Raw genomic sequence first — 17,900 nt, 5'->3', positions numbered from 1 at the left:
TTGAGATAAAAACCATTATGAGTACTTATTGTGTTACTTGAAAGGTAATATGAGATATGAATTGTGTTGTTGTTAATTAATTAAATATCATTTAATTTACAAAGATTTTATGTGTTTACTATTCCATTCATTCACTACACTTTAGTAGCGTACCTATTTGTTGATGTGCATTTCAAGAGCTAGTAACCCTGATAAGGGTAAAATTCTAATATATAGATAGAAGACTTGAGGTGACTTGTGTAGTTTAGAATTTTGATGTAAAAAGGAATTGCAATACTAAACTCAATATTTATAGATGATCTTTTGATAACTACTTGTATTCAGCAAACTTAATATGAATGTACACCTATCTATTTGTATATTTGAAAAAATATTTGGTTACTTTGTGTTAATTTGCCAGGGGTTACCTATAAATTTTGTAAGTTATCGTCAGGTTTATGAGAAAATAATTATTTTGGAATTTGAGAAAAGCATTTTTGACATGCTTATATTATTCTAGATATCGATTGGTATGTTTTTTTTCCATATCTACACAATAAATATAATGTTACCTAAGTTTGGATGTTTGTTAATGTTCATGATGATTGTTTTATAATGTTAGTGAATTGATTTGTTTTGTGAAGCCCGAAATGAATCACATAAATGTTATTGGTGGGTGCTTTTCCTCTAGCGCATTTATGGAATCCTGACTAGATTTTCATTCTTTGGCTTCATGGAGATTTTAAGGAATGGAAGTTCGTTCTTGGGTCATGAATTCCTTCCACTCTCATGTGGTCATTACTTTCTCCAAAGTCCTCACTGATAGTATCAAACTAAATAGTGTTCCCTTTGGACTGTTTTTTCCATAGCTGTTTTGTATCGTATCTAACAGATGGTGTTGAAATGATGATACTCGATTCCTCACGTAGGCTGTCTTTTGTATGGGAATGCAATTGTATCTATCACACAATAAAGATATATGTAGACAATATTCTAGCATGGTGACCCTAAATATACTCCAACGGTCAAGTTAGTTAGATATAAAAAACCTTACTATATGACTATAGGTCAACTGTATATTTAACATCTCGATTTCCAGGTATTTTATATTTTGACCCTTGATATGAGAATTGTTTGCAAATTTGGTCCCAAATGGCATTTTAATGAAAACTGGAGGCTGCATGCATACGCTGGGCGTACATTGCTTACGATGGGCGTACGTGGATAGGGGTCAAACCATATTTAAACACCCTTATCTCTTTGAAACCTCTTTATTCTTTAGGCTCCACCACCATATTCGATTCTAGCTAACCCTAATCTATTTTTGAGCATACTTGAGTGATTAGTGTATGTTTTGGTGTTCATAGAGGAAAGAGAAGGAAACAAGAATATCTTGGAAGCTTGGAGCAACCTTGGATCTGAAATTTTTTTCACTCTAATACATCTCCAAAAGGTATAAAGTTTATACCTTGGTGCTTATTTGGTTAGATCTAATTTGAATGATGATATTATGTGCTTTTGTCCCTAATCAATGACGTTCTTGAGTATGACATGCTCTAGAACCAAATGGATTGTCCTTTCAGATGTTTTGGAGTGTCTAAGGTCATAAAAATGCAATCTTGGTCATTATTTTTCTTCCATGCATGGGTTATAATGCCTTAATGAGTTAAGAAGTTAGGGTTTTTAGTATTGAGCACTTCCTAGCCATGTGAAGTCATGAAGTTGAAAACTTTATGACTTATGATATTATTTTGGGACTAGATCTAGATTTTGGACTAAAGGGATGAAGGGATTAAGCACTTAATAGAAAGGAAAGTTGGTTGGCACGTACGCTGGGCGTACGCTATGGTACGCTGCAAGTCTGTGGTTAGCAACTGATATGTGCATAATTAGTTCATATTAAGTATACATTTTCATTCATTTATTAGCTAAATTATTGTATATTATGGACAAAAGGTACTTAAAAGTGTTAAATTATGTTTTTCAGTCCAAAGATGAAGCTCGGAAGCGAAAGGAAGCGGGAGAAACTGTTAGAAGATCGAGAATGAAATAAAGAAGAAAAACATTAAAAATAGCACCTACTCGGCGAGTCAGATCGACTACTCCGCGAGTCCAATCGAAGAATCGAGAAGATAATGACTCGGGATCCCAGAGAGTTATCACAATACGGGGAATGTGAGAGTGACTCGACGAGTCACCACATGACTCGACGAGTCGATTCGTATATTTAAAGATAATTCCACAGATCGATAGGGAGGAGTTCTGGGACGATTTAGAAGTACTTTGCTACGATTGAGAAGCCAGAGAAACCCTAGAAGACAACGAAAGAAGCTAGAATTCAATTCCGGAGAGTAATTGAGGCAAAATTTCATCATTCCATTTATTCTTTTGTTTTATCATTATGGTTAAGCAACTTGACTTTGTTTGTTTGCTGTTATTTACTTCAATTATGAGCTAAACCCTTTAGACTTCTGTTTGGGGATACAAAGTTGACAATATGGTTTGATTGATTGGTAGGATTAATTCCAAGTTGGTGAATTTTTGTTATTTTAGCTTGCTAAAGAACCTTGTGTGTGAATAATAATTAATTTTCTGTTAATAGGAAGATAATTGATTAGCATGAACATCTATTGATTATTGACCTCATATGCTATGTGATCACTATGCTATATGTCTAGGATTAATGAATATGAAACTAGAATTAATAAGAAAATTGAGTAAATTCATGTGCAAGCTTGTAAGATGACCATCAAACAAGGAGTTAATTAAAAGAATAAATTAGTTAACTATTGCAAGTCTAACTTAACTCGAATAATTAATCTAGTGAATATAATTAGACAATTGGCCACTGTTTAAGTTAGTTTATTTGCTAAGGATTAGGGTAGTGAATACGAATCTAATCACTTGAATCGGTAACCAACGAAAGAATTAATCCATTGCACCATTACCTTGAAATCAACCATAGAGTTAACCAAGTTGAACTAAACAGAAGTTCCTTTCCAATTATTGAATCTAGTTAAGTCGTTATTTTCTAGTTCTTAAATTAGTAATAGTTAGTAAGTTTGTAGTCTCGTAAAACTAGAGAAAACCCCTACTTCCTAATTAACTTAGATAAAATTAGTTTTTAATTTAATTTTCCGTTCCCTGTGATCGATACCCTGCTTATTTAGCTATACCACAATTGATAGATTCACTGCCTTTTGTGTGTTATTTGATAATTAAAAGTAGGTTTAAAACTAAGTGAGTTTGCACACATCAAGTTTTTGGCGCCGTTGCCGGGGAGCGGTTTTAAAATTAATATTAAATTCTAGTTTAATCGATCCTTTGTGTGGGATTTATCTTACACAAAGTTATTTACAAAGTAATTCAGTAAGTAGAATTAGTTTATAAAAAAAATTCGTCTTTAGAATAACTAGAAATTTTCTTTTCTGTTTTTGCCTTGAACTCGGCGAGTGCACTCGTGCCGACTCGGCGAGTACATCGCTGTTTCAGTCTTTATTTTTTACTTTGTTTTTGTTCTTTTTACGCGTTCTGTTTCTTTTGTTTTGTTTGTTTATAGTTCTGTTTAACCCTAAGAATCAGTTTAGCCAATAGACCGGGGGTGGGAAGGCTATGGAATTGATAACATTCAAGTCCGATGACTGATTGGGCGTGTCACATGTTGGCATTCTAGTTTGATGACTGATTAGGCCAAGGGTAATCCAACATGATGATTGTGGACCCGAGGGTATTCCAGCCTGATGGCTGGCACGTATGCTGGGCGTACGCTATGGTACACTGCGCGTACGTGGTTAGCAACCCGTAACTTGGTCAAGATCTTAGTGTGCCATGCATACAAGCTGAGTATACTAGGCGTACTCAGCTAAGTTGACTCAGTTGACTTCTTTGACTTTTGACTTTGATCATGATTTGACCAAGTTTGACCTAAGGGTATTTTGGGTATTTTGAGTTGTAGTGAGATTGGTTACTATTTGATGTATAGGTGACTTGAGATTGGTCACTATTTGATATATAGATGACTGACTGGGCCTATCACATGTTGGCATTCCAGTCCAATGAGTGATTGGGTCGGGGGTAAACCAACATGGTGACTGTGGACCCGAGGGTATTCCAGTTCGATGACTGAGTAGACCCGACATGCATAATTGTATATGTTATCTGCTGTGTGGTGGTACTATGGGGGAACTCACAAACTTAGAGTTTCAGTTTATTATTTTAGGTATTTCAGATGACCGTGACAAGATGAAGGTGTGACCGTACACATCCTTCGATGACATGTTTTGGGATTATTGATATATTGGTCTTGGGGATATTTGTATTTTATACTTGGTTTTGTTTGAAAACAATGGTTTCTTTTGATTTGAAAATGAAAATTTTTGTCATGATTTTGGGATATTACAAGTTGGTATCAGAGCCCTGGTTTGAGAGAATTGGATGAGCATTCGTGCGAATCCTGAATCAAACTAAGGATCTGTAAAAGTTTCCAAAATTGTTTTCAAAAGTAACCAAGGAAGGACGAGATGTATACGATCATCCGGAGCAAGAAAGTATACCCTAAGTTACCTACACTGTTATTTGTTATTAATGATTATGATAGAACTGCATGGTAGTGATAGGCTAGGGATCTTCATGGATTTCATGATAGAATTGCCTAATGTGTGATGTCTGATAGCCTAGGAAGACTTCTTGTATGTTAGATGAAATTAACATCATTAATGTAGTTACTTAGTGTGTACATCAAAGTTGTACATAACTAAGATTATATAGCCTAAGAATGTTTGATTTAGCCTTATTTCTTGTTCTTATTTGATAAAGGGATTAGGGTAGAATCAACTATTCGACTGTCTATATGATCCAATGTTATGTATGATTAGCATGCACGAGTGGCTGTAGGGTTGGTGGAAGTTTCATGAGTGAGTAAGTGGTATAGCTGGCCAGTTGAAGAAGGATTAGCCACTCTTGAGAGAGTGAGGACAGGATTTCTGAGTATCTAAGTTGTGGGTTTGTGTTCAGGCAGTTTGTGGTGATCCATTAAGAAAAATACGGGTAAGTGTGGAATGTAGTATGCACAGGACCCATACACGTAGCAAGGAAGTCACAAACCCCGAGGGTTAGTCTTGTCATGATGGTTATAACTGTATGAATTGTGGCATTTTTGATGTATATCTTGGTTTATTTTTAGTATGGTGATGTCGAGAGGTTCTGGTTCGGGAGCTGGTGGCTAGGATAGGTCGAGACTGACTCATGATGACATTCGAGAATTGATCGCTACCGAGGTAGCTGCTGCTGTCGGGAGCTCTATTTTGGAGTTGTTTGGGTCTTTCAAGACCGCTATGATTGATCTTTATGATTATCACTATGTTGCACTCACTGACGATGCTGCTGCTGCAGCTATCGCGACTGTTGTTGCTGCGGGGATTCGAGGGGAGAAATTATTTTAGTATCGGGACTTCGACAATACGAAACCCCCGTAGTTTGATGGGGTCAAGGACCCGATTGTGGCGATGAGGTGGCCGTCTGATATGGAGGGTTGTTTCCTCACATGTTCTTTCCCGGATGACCAGAAGGTCAAGTGCGCCCTAAAACTTCTCCGGTTAGGGGCGAAGGATTGGTGAAGATTGGTGAACGGTTTGTATACTCCTGAGCAGAGAGTTGTTGTTACTTGGGAGCAGTTCTCAGAGATGTTCCATTTGAGATATTTTCCCTTGGTGTAGAGGGAGAGATTAGCTTAGGAGTACCTGGATCTGAGACATATGACTAAGACGGTGATAGAGATCACCAAGATGTTTACAGAGAGGGCTTTGTTCTGTCCTGAGTTTTCTGCTTTAGATCAATCTTAGATGACGCAACACTTGCGTATTCTTAAGATCGACATCCAACAGTTTATGTCCACCCAACATTATGGTACCCCTCCCCGAGCTTCAAGATGTCGCGAAGAGCCGAGAGATTGAGATGGAGCTTCAGACGAGGGAACAACGATATGCTCTCATTCAGTCACAGTCGGCGAAAAAGCGGTTCAAGCCCGATGATTCACGTTTTGGGGGACAGGGGGCAACACTTGTGGAAAGTGCTGCAAGGTTCATGAGGGTAATTTTCAATCTTATTCTGGATGCCAAAAATGTGGCAGGGATAACCACATTGCTAGGGACTGTCGTCAGCAGGTCCCGCCAGTGAGCACCAAGATTTGTTACCACTATAAGTAGGTTGGCTATGTGAAGGCCAACCGTCCCTTGATCACTGCGAGACTGGTGTAGGCTCTAGCACCAGTCACTTTGAGGATCACAGATGAACACTAGGGCAGGGTGGAGCCCCCGAGGGCTTGGAGTCGTGCTTTCCAGCTCACAACAAAGGAGGCCATAGCGGCGCCGGATGTCGTTACTGATATGTTTTCATTTTTTATTTTGTAAATTATTTTATGGAATGCTTATATTGATGATTATGCTAGGTACCTTCTTTGTGAACTCATTTCCTGCTCTTGTGCTTTTTGACTCAGGTGTGAGTCAGTCTTTTGTATCTCAGTCTTTTAGTATGAGTTTTGATATTGCTTTGGGAGAGTGGGAGTGTCCTTTTCGGGTTTCTATCGCCAACAAACATGGGGTTTCCGCATCGAGCATTTATCAGGGTTGTGTCTTAGAGATTTTTGGGGTGTCCTATCCGATTGACATGATCCCTATTCCTATGGGGGATGTATGCGTGATTGTAGGGATGGACTGGATGAGTAGGTTTGGTGCGATGATTGATTGCGAGAGGCAGTGGGTGGTAGTTCGAACACTAAGTGGGGGAGAATTGGTTATTTATGGAGAGGGTACCAGGATTAGATTAGCCTTTTTTTCTGCTTCTAGGGCTCGTTCGTATCGACAACATGGTGTATTGGTTATCTTGCGTGTGTGGTTGACACTCGGGTCAGGGATTTAATGCTTCTATTTGAAACATATGATTTGAGTAGTCTGTGATCAGGGATTTAAGTGTGATTGTATTGTGCTATGGCATTTTGTCGAACAGTTGGTGTGTGTCTTATAAATTTGCATATTTTGAGTACATGGTGATTAGTGAATTATGTATAAAGATTTTGTTTGATGGGATGTTGGGTTTAAGAGCGAGAGAATGAATCGGTTTGCCTTGAGATGGATTAGGAGATGAGAATAGAAACATTAGAATCTAATAAAATCAGATGAATACAATGCAATTATGGAGATGGAAAAAGATAAAACCCACATTCTTTCTAATTTATAAAGAAAGAAAAATAAAGGACTTGAATTTGGGGAGAAAAGAAATTTTAAAAATAAAAAGCAAAGAACCCTATGAACTAAAACGAGAACGAGATACAGGTTTGAGAAAATCAAATTGGGGACTGTATTCTTAGAGAAAATCTCAATTTGGTTTCGGATTAAATTAATCAGATAGATGAATGTTGATATTGATACAACTAAAGAAAAACTTAATTTCCACTGATTAGACAAACAAAGGAGAGATGACACTGATATTGATACAACCAGAGCTATAGGAGGCAACTTTGCAATCAATAATGAAAGCTTGAAAAATATAAATTCTTATGCATCTAATAGATGCATAACTTTTTTTTTCTTGTTTTAAATATGAAGTTATTTGATGGTAATATGAAAATCAATTGACTCTCTAATTGTAAAATTTGTGTGTGTTGTTGAACAACAAAAGCGACTATAACAAAATTAGAACCCAAATTTTCTAGAAATATATACCTGAAAAACAAGAGTGTCTCTCAAATGGGTGTACCGATCCAATTTGATGGGCGTTTGAGTGATGTCGCGTCCTTGGTACAAACAAATGTTTTGTAGACGGAAGCAGATAATAACAGTTTATATAGAAGATGAAGCGTTGAATGAGAAACGATGTTACGAAAGATTAAATCGACGTAGTATAGGTTGGGATAATTGGGATCAATTGGAGGGTTTGAGAGAGAAGGAAAAGAATAATTAGAATCGATTGGAGAGGATGTGATCGATCGGAGCGACTGAGAAAAGAGGGAGAGAAACTGTTATGATCTCCAAGGAAGAAGAGGCTGGGGTGTGTCAATCGAAACATTGCAAGTGATTCAAAGCGAGGGAAAGAAATATACAGGTCGTTTCCACCTTGACTCGGAAACTGTTTCTAAAATGAAAGACTTAGGAAGGAGAATATACATTCTTAGAATGTGAAATCTATAAGGGATAGATAAAATGAATGTTAAAAGTTTCATGTCCATATACATTTATCTACAATATCTTGAAAGGGATCAAGATACAAGATTCTTTTGGAGAATTCTTGGCATTGTCATATGGTACCATTTTGAGTTAGCCTCAAAAGTACATAGCTCAAAGGATTGAACTAGGTGAAATGATTTATATTCTATTTGATTGACAAATGAATTCATCATTTACGCCATATTATGCATAGGACAAGGTATTTGATCATGCTATAAGCATGTCATAGGATACTAATTGAATACAAGGTTACGTCGTTGGATGAATAAGAGAGCATTCTAAGCGTACTTTAGAATAACTCAGAGAATGTATATGATACAATTAGTTTAGAAAGGATCTTTATGGAAAGAGCTACACAAGATGTTAATTTCTAAACAGATATAAATAATTATGAATTATAATTGGATTTTGACTTTATTATGGAATGAAGGGTAAGTCTTGTTAGAATGAGATCCAAGGAAAACATAATGACACAATCTACTACAAAATAAGAATACAATACTTTAGAAGTTGAATTCAAATATGATTAGATGAATGAGATCATTGAAAAACTATGTTGATTTCTGCCATTCAAGGATCACATAGAAATCTTTGTGAATTCGAGAGTATAGTTAATCAAGCTAAGAGACTCTATATCACGAAATAACACCAATCATATTCTCCAAGATATTTGAGTATACTTAGAGTAAAGTTAAGTATGGAGATGATAATTGTAACGCCTGGATACTGGGATGAATTTTAATCAAATTAGTCATGTTTGCAAAGGGACTCGACAAGTTGGAGGCCCCAAACTCGTCGTGTAGGAATGGAATTTGGACGCGGGACTTGAAGTCTACTCGATGAGTTGAGAGCCTCAACTCAACGAGTAGGGCTGCTAAGTGAAACCCTAATTTTCAAGGTTTACACCTTATTTAAGCATCTTCATCTCCAAAGGCTGGCCTCACTTGCAGCCTCCATCACCCCAAACCCTAGCTACGAAACCCAAATCCACCTTTGAGTGTTTTTTGAGCCATTGTTGTGTGTTCTTGGTGATTTTGAAGCTTGAGAAGGAAGGATAAGCTTGAGGAGACAAGAGGAACCCAGTAGATCCGGAAGTTGAGCTGAATTTCAGACTCATTGGAGGTATAAAGTTTATACCTTGGTTTTCCATTGTTTAGGTCTTCATTTAGAGTTATATTTTGTTACTTTTTGGCCATATTGAGGTCATTTTTGGGATTTAAGTGTATCAATAGGTTTTGACTTCAGATCTAGGCACTCATGAGCTTAGGAGGCTTAAAGTTGCCAGCTTTATCACGCCTTGGCCCTTCCCCATGCCCTAGATCTCTTATGTAGCTTAGTTTTGGTGTTTCCAGCTTCATGACACCATGCATTGATGTATAATTAGCAACTTTACGTGGTAACTTAGTCCTAGGGAACCATATCTATGGTTTGGAAGCATTGAACCCGACTGGAAACGACTAAATGGGTTTAGACTATGGGGGACTTGACAAGTTGTTCATACAACTCGACGAGTTGGGTCTGTTGGATTAAGTGTATAAGCCCATAACTATAGTTGGTATGTACTTGACCCGATAGTAGCATGGTCCTTTTGGGTTGCCTTCACCTGAGCAATTTGATAGGATGGATATTTGAGATAGAGGTTATTTGTGATTTATTAATATATTATATGAATAATATATTAATTGGGAAATTATATTATTTAATTGGTATTGATTAATAATTAATTTTGAGTTAATTTAGTGATCAAAAGAGACTGATTAAATTTACAGGGACTGATTAGGTAAATCAGTAATACTTGTAGTTCGGCTACTACACGACACTCGACGTGAGTTACCTTCCAGTAGGAGTAGGTCGAAGGAACCAATGCCGGGCCATTAGTATTGATTATAGTTGAGATGATTGTCTTTGTGATAATTTTCTGGTATGCCACTATCTGTTATGCTTTATGTGCTAGTATGATATGTTGTTATGTGGTAGTGGTAGGGGTGAAATAGTCCCTGATTACCGGTTGAAGAGACCGAAGGGGAGACCAACACCCAAATATGCTAGGCTGTATATGATTTATATGTTTATGATAGGGTATTATGTGGTAGTGGTAGGGGTGAAATAGTCTCCGGTTACAGGTTGAAAGAGACCGAAGGGGAGGCCAGCACCCAGTTATGCTAGGCAGTTACCGGTTGAAAGAGATCGAAGGGGAGGCCAGTACCCAGATATGCTAGGCATTATGTGATTATATGGTATGTGGTATGATGGGGGAACTCACTAAGCTTTGTACTTACGGTTTTCAATTTTTGTTTCAGGTCCTTCTTCTTCGAAAGGAAAAGAGCCAACAGGGTAGCAGCGCATCACACACACAATTTTCCGCATATGAGATTCTTGGGATTTGTACTCTGACATTATTACTATCTTATGGCATCCTTTTGAGACATATTATCTATGGTTTTTATGAAATAAGATAACTTGATGTTTTCTATAATTTGTTTTATGAATCGTTAAATCAAAAATGAAATTTTTGGTCTTGAATTTTGGGATGTTACAATAATATTCACAAAATTCACACAAATTAAATTTTGTCAGATCCATTGATAAAGTCATTCTCTTGATCTAAGTATAAATGGTCACACTTCAGCTATAAGACTTTATTATTCTAGAAATGGGTTTTTGATTTGGATTTAGTATTTGGATATTGGAACATTATAACAACAACTATTAGATAATGTTATGATATATTTAGATATACTCATCACATTAATACTTGTTGTGTTCTATATTAACATGTTTAATCCATGCATAATGTTATTATTCAAAAGGTTCATAGTCAATTATAATCGTGGGAGCAATTATAAAGTAAGACAAATAAGAACTGGATTGGTTGACTCCCGCTAGATGAAAGTAGGCAAGTGTTGTAACCAAGTGTCATGGGTACTTGTTAGAGAACTAGTATTGAACTCGCTCGCATCAAGATCATCTCATGGATCGCTATCATGAATGATACTTGATTAAAAAAGTACTAACTTTGTATCCTTAACACCTGAGATACATAGTGGGACTTGAGTGCAGGGAGTAATATGCTTTGATATGGTCAAATGCTATTCCTTAACCAGACAGTTACAAAATCCATTTTCAGGTATGGTGTGAAATATGCAAGAGGCTTATGTAGTCAAGACGAGATTTGTTCCTCTTATGTGTTGAGAGGTAGACATCTAAGGTGCCTTACCAAAAGTTGAACAACTAATGAGATTAATCCTGATCCGTATCTCATGTTCAACATGATGTCTGTAGCAAAGGGATAACTGATAAACTTACCTTATACACCAATGTAGCTTTGAGCTTTTTGGGAATTGGGCTTTGATAGAATAACACAAAGTTATATGTTGTTGGGGATAGTGAAGTGTTCCTAGACGTTCATCACTGTCTATATTAGTCAAATTAGAGTCTTGTGCAAGTGGGAGATTGAAAGGTCTTGTATGCTCAAGAGTCATATTAAACTGATATTGCTAATTAACATATGATACTAATGGATCACACTAACAACAAATTGATACAATTGATTATATATTAGAAATTGGTTTTAATAAATATTCAATAAACACTTATAATTAAATTGGAAATTATTTATTTCTAGGAAATAATAACTTTCATTAGCAAGTAACATTATATATAATTCATATGGTATGAATTAATAAGTCACACACAACATTTTGGATTAGACAAATTCTTTTGTCTTTTACCAAAAAATTAAAGTTTATATTTTATAAACTTGTTTTATAAAATATAAAGCTTTTGCCTTCTTCCTTTTATTATTTATAAAAAGAAGAGTCAAAGAATAAAAGAGTTATGGGAATTTGATTATTTAAATGAGAGATTGGTTCTTTGAATATTTAAATAAGAGTATGACCTTTTGATTATTTAAATGAGAGAATGGTTCTTTGATTATTTAAATAAGGGCATGGTCTTTTGATTAGTTTATTCAAAAAGTAGGAATTGTTTCTACTATAAATATAAGACTTAAAGCTTTCATTTGGCTTGCTCATTCATACTACCAAAACCATAACCTCCTTAGAGGAGGCTTCTCTCTCTCTCTCTCTCTCTCTCTCTCTCTCTCTCTTTCTCTCTTTTTCTTCATCTTTTCTTGAAGTTACTTGCATTTTCATGCCCTCTTTAAGTTTATGTGGGTTATGAACTTAAAGATTAAGGGATTAAGATTTTATGGACTTGCATCTTCATCAAGTTAAGTCATTGTTGGTGTCTCAAAGGTTGCACATTCTTCATCTACTTCCAAGCCTCCCAAGAGGACCCAAAGAACTAGCTATTGTGCAGATATCGTATGCTATGAGAATGATAAAGAAAATATGTTGTTTGATAATATAAATACGTTCAATCTTACATAACTATTTTTCATTAACACACATTCTCACTAATTGAATCGTCTATAAGGTTATTATATACTTATTATTATTATTCTTATTTTTGTCAGAATGTTTGTGAGAGTGTTTATTGGGTGGTATTCTGTTAGAATGATAAACGATATGTGAGAACAAAAATAAATAATAATTAGCGAAAATGCATAAAAATGACGATATTTTTGTAAGGTTGAAAGCATTCGCATTGCTAAACAACTTATTCTCTTAGTAATTCTCATAGCATACGATATCCGCACAATAATTAGATAGAATACTTAAATCTACCTCTCTCTCTCTCTCTCTCTCTATATATATATATATATATAGGGAGAGAGAGAGAGAGAGAGCTAGGTTCATGTGTTATAGATATCTATTGTTGGATGTATGAATCAATGTAGGCCAATCATTTTAAAAAACATAAATAAGGGCAAAATTAAAATTTTACATATTATTTAATTTTGATAATTAAACAGATATTTAATTAATCACTTTAATTTAGGTAATTGAGGATTTTAAAACCTTAATCGTATATTGTTCTTCTTCCTGCGCCTCACCTCACCCCACCTTGCTACTATTTCCTAAACTTTGCTCCAACCCTTCTCCGACGATCTACTACCCTCTGCCGGCACTCTACCACGAACTAGTCACCATCTCCGTCAGAGCTTCAGCCTCCATCAGCGCTGCCATTTTCGCCATTCAGTTCCATCCATTATCACAATCCATTGACTTTCATAGACCATCACCATGCCAGATTACCATATGCCTCCTTCCATCCACCTGATGCCTCCATGCCTATAGATGTTGGCAAAAAAAAAGATTGATTGAAATAGTCAATGATTTGGGCTGCTCTAAAAATGTTTCCCCAATCAATCTTAATATTGCAAGTTTCGAACAAGCATGAACTCAAGCATTATTTATGGTAATATTCTCATACCTACCATTCAATGATTTTGAATGAGTTGAAGTATTTGTAAGAGTTAATTCAATATTGTTCTTCATATGAATTTGATGTTGATGGTTTTGAATTGGATTTTTTTGATTCATTAATAGGTGTAAGACCCATGTATTACATGAGTTGATTTCAAAAATTAAATATAAATGTTTAAATATTTAAGAAATTTGGATTTATAAGAAAATAAGAAAAATAATAAATTATTAAAATTGATTTTTTTTATCTTTTTAAATTTAAATAAATAAACAAAATAAATTAATGAGCTTTAATTTGGAAAATTTAAAATAAGAAGGTAAGTTTATTAATGAAATTGATATTCATTTATTACTATATTTATTGTAATTATTATATTAAAGTATTATGTGAAATTTATTAAAATAGGAAAACCTATAAAATGACATATGGAAAAAAATTAATTCAAAATAACCACAAAATTACATTTGTCAAATTGAATGAGAGTGTGACATGTGTCAAAAAAACCTTCATTTATTAGAGTAGAAGATTCATAGAAAATCTGGTGATTTAGGGAACGCCCTAAAAGTGTTTGATGAAATGCCAAAGAGAAATATGGTTAGATGGATATTGATTGTTCAACATGTCATGGCAGTAATGGAATTTTTATCGAGTGTGCATCTCATCTCCAAATGTAAACAAAATCAAAACAGAGAATGATGTTATTCTATCATACTTCAAATTCAGATTTCCTCTCATTTTCTTTCAATATTGAAAGACCTACAATAGATTATGAAATTTATCAGGTGTTGGTTCGACAATTAGAGTTGGGGTTGCATTCTTGTAGATATTAATTTGTATTTTTAAATGGGTTTATTTTTGTGAAATTTGAATGCATTCTATAGTGTATTCCCTTTAAGCCAATTAAGCTAATTCTGTGAGAATGACTTTCTTTCCTCATCATTGGATGTTATTCTTATCTTCAATTGTTTTATTTTTTAAGAATAATTATTTCATTCTTTAAGAATATTCTTAATGTATTCTTTTATTTGAATAATGTGTAGAGAGTATTATTATCTTGGAGAATCATATAAGAATGATTCCGCAAGAATTGTATTTCTGGGATAATCATATAAGAATGATTATGGTAGAATCACATAAGAATAATTTTGCTAGGGTTCTATTACAATTGGCTGATGTTTTAACATGATTTTTGTTTCTTATATTTTTTAGATGTTTCAAGTTTTACCTAGGGATCACTTACCATCCTCAAGTTTATCTCCTTTTGCAGCGCCTTGTATAAAATCATTCTCATGTAATGCAATCCTGACAGAATGTCAATCTCATAGAAAGCTAGCATATTTTGAAATGGCTTAGAGGTCAAACATACACAAGAAATCTATGAACGAAACAAGAAGGTGAATGGAGATTCTTTCAAGAATGACGATACTTTTTTGCAACAGATTTCAAGAATAAATGTAATTTATGTTTCATAGTTGTATTGTATAAGAATGAATGTAATTACTTATTCTAAACTATTAAAATTCGTCTCATATAAAATTTGTATTCATTAAAAAATTATTGGTCTTGATAATATATGTTTATAACATTCTGTTAGAATATAATATTTTTTTCAAGATAATCATGAAAACATTCTAAAAAGAATGTCTGAATTAAGAGAATTATTATTAAAAAAATTAGTTTTTTCAAACTTTAGTGAATTAATTATTTCCTAAAATCTGTAATTTTCATTTTTTAAGTTTATGTTAATTGACTAAAATACCCTTACAATAAAATTAGATGATATTTTTTAATTATTTTTAATTTAATAATAGTTATTAATCACTTTCTTGATATAACTAAAATGATTAGCTCACAATAATTAGTTAGAACACAATAACCTAAGCATATATATATATATATATATATATATATATATATATATATATATATATATATCCTCCCTAATAGATAAAGATATTTTTGTCACATGTCACATTCTTATTTATTTTGCCACATGTAATTTTGTAGTTATTTTATATTAATTTTTATTTCACATATCATTTTATGGATTTTTCATTTTACTAAATTTCAAATAGTATTTAAATGCAATAATAAATGCATATTAATTTCATTAATGAATTTTCCTTTTAATTTAAAATTACTAAATTAAAGATTCATTAATTTTTTTTTTATTTATCTAAATTATTTGTTTAAATTTGAAAGAAAAAAAAAACACTTTAATTCTTATAATTCAATGTTTTCTTACTTTTCTTATAAATTAAATTTCTTAAATGTTTAGAATTTTGTATTTAAACCCATGTAATACATGGGTCTCACACATATTATATATATATATATATATATATATATATATATATATATATATATATATATATATATATATATATATATATTGAAACCACTTAAGTCTTTGTGTCCTTGTGGTTTCATGGTTATTTTTATTTCCGTTGTAATTGTTTTGGAAATTACATGGTTTGCCAAACTTGATCCATTTAGTTTATTTAGTAGTTCGTATCGGTTCACTTGCGTAGTTTGGTTATGGGATCATGAACGTTTTGTCTAAAAATTCCAACATTCAAAGACTCCAATCGTGGAAGTCAAACACTTCAGTTTAGGCTTTAGGACAGAGATCATCAAATAGGCTAGATGAATTTGTAACGATTTCAGGTTTGTTGTTGTTTCTTGATGTGTCAAACTCAAAAACCAAAGGAGTAGATATAAGCATACGTCACGTTATAACTCCATGAAAAAAAGAAAAAAAAAATACCCTCAGGCACTAGTACTAATCTGTACTTGGACTTTGTATTTGGGAAACAAGGATCAGTACTAATCGCCACGGTGTTTAACGTGATTACATAAAAAATTAACAAGCAAAAGCTAAAGGTGCTCACACTAAGCAATTGACAATTGAGCCATGTGTATTAATATATATATATATATATATATATATATATATATATATATATATATATATAAAGGTATAACATGTTATGATTTCATTGGAGGTCGTGCTTTTGTTCTTGTTCATAATAATGAAAGATTTTGCAACGGACTACTTAATCAGGGGAAATATGTCAATACCATGGTAAAAAATAAAAATAAAAGAACACAAAGAAATTAACCAACTAGAGGTGCTGTATTACCTAGCTACCTGTACATGATTTCTTTTTCAAGGTGTATGTTTTCTTTATTCAACTGATTTCAGCAATTTATCATGGCGTAAAACCTCAGTTGCATTAACAACACTCCTCATCACATCAACCTGTACCTTAAGAGAAAGAATGTAGTCTAATGCTTCTTTGATGAGGGAGAATTCATCCATGGACTGTCCACCTGGCACAAGTCTTTTAAGCATTTTAGTCTTTTTCTTCACCAATCTTTTTGCAATAATAATAGCTAAATTCGATCGAGGAATTCCCATCATAGCTTTTTTCATTCTTTTACCAGCACTTTCACGACTTGTTTTCAAGATTTTCTTGCATCGAACCCTCTTATGGTAACTCGTGATCATTCTATCTGTGCTCTTCAGTAGCTTCAACTGCGATTCAGGACCTAACATTTTGTCCACAAGTATCATGTCTTTTTCGTTTTTCCTAGCGTCGGAAAGTAGTGCATTACTCCATAAGCTTTCTGTCCTTTTTGCAGAAGCCATGGCAATATCTGCAGAAAGCTTTATTTTCTTCGTTTTCTCCATGAGGTTCATATGCTTCTTTGAAGAAACACACATATGAAAACCCTCTATCCATTTGTTCATAAATTCTTTCTTTAGCGAGCTTGAAGATTGCATCCTTAACCTAGAAATTACAACAATACAATTAATAACAACAAACATCATTTTAGTTATACACTGAAAACAATTTACTTCATATATTGAGAGATCGGGGTATATACTCGCAAGAAAAGTAACTAACGCGTTTACAAAATTACATTCTTGAGTCTTTCTTCATAACAAGATAAACATGAAACTTTTGAATTAAAACCTCAAGAAAAAAAGCCAATTCATTAGTATTCAAGTACCTTTAATTCTTCGATTCTTATATTGCATGCAACGCCAAATGCAAGGTATGGTTAATTGCAGTTGCAGACGGATCCAACAAAAGTGTTAAAATGAAGAAGTTGAGAGATGTATGAGAATGGAGTTGAAGTTAAGGCATTATATATTCAAAATAAATAAAATAAAAGACACTGCACATGGACTCACATGGGTGTTCATGGCCTACATAAAAACCCTAAAAGGAAATAATCGAAGCTATTGAATTTTCACGTGAAATGACAAACTTAATTAATATGTTGATAATCTAATCATGTTTCGTCAATCTTCTTCCCATTTTGAATAATTGATGACCGTATATTATTTAAAAACTATTGATA

At 33.8% G+C, this 17,900-nt stretch overlaps 1 protein-coding gene across 1 annotated transcript; it reads right to left on the bottom strand.

The window, feature by feature from the left end:
* Nucleotides 1–16,585: 16,585 nt before the first annotated feature.
* On the bottom strand, nucleotides 16,586–17,691 carry LOC145071435 (transcription factor IBH1-like 1). The gene is made up of 2 exons (XM_079018320.1): nucleotides 17,547–17,691; nucleotides 16,586–17,323 (listed from the first exon to the last, which is right to left on the bottom strand). Exon 2 carries the CDS (start codon nucleotides 17,314–17,316, stop codon nucleotides 16,717–16,719), a length of 600 nt encoding a protein of 199 aa, XP_078874446.1. The 5' UTR covers nucleotides 17,317–17,323; nucleotides 17,547–17,691; the 3' UTR covers nucleotides 16,586–16,716.
* Nucleotides 17,692–17,900: the final 209 nt, after the last annotated feature.

The sequence above is a fragment of the Lactuca serriola genome, chromosome 8, assembly GCF_051521515.1.
Source record: "Lactuca serriola cultivar US96UC23 chromosome 8, Lser_US96UC23_V15, whole genome shotgun sequence".
NCBI classification, from domain to species: Eukaryota; Viridiplantae; Streptophyta; class Magnoliopsida; order Asterales; family Asteraceae; genus Lactuca; species Lactuca serriola.
Note: the sequence above shows the minus strand (reverse complement) of the source record. Positions and strands in the feature narration are given on the sequence as shown.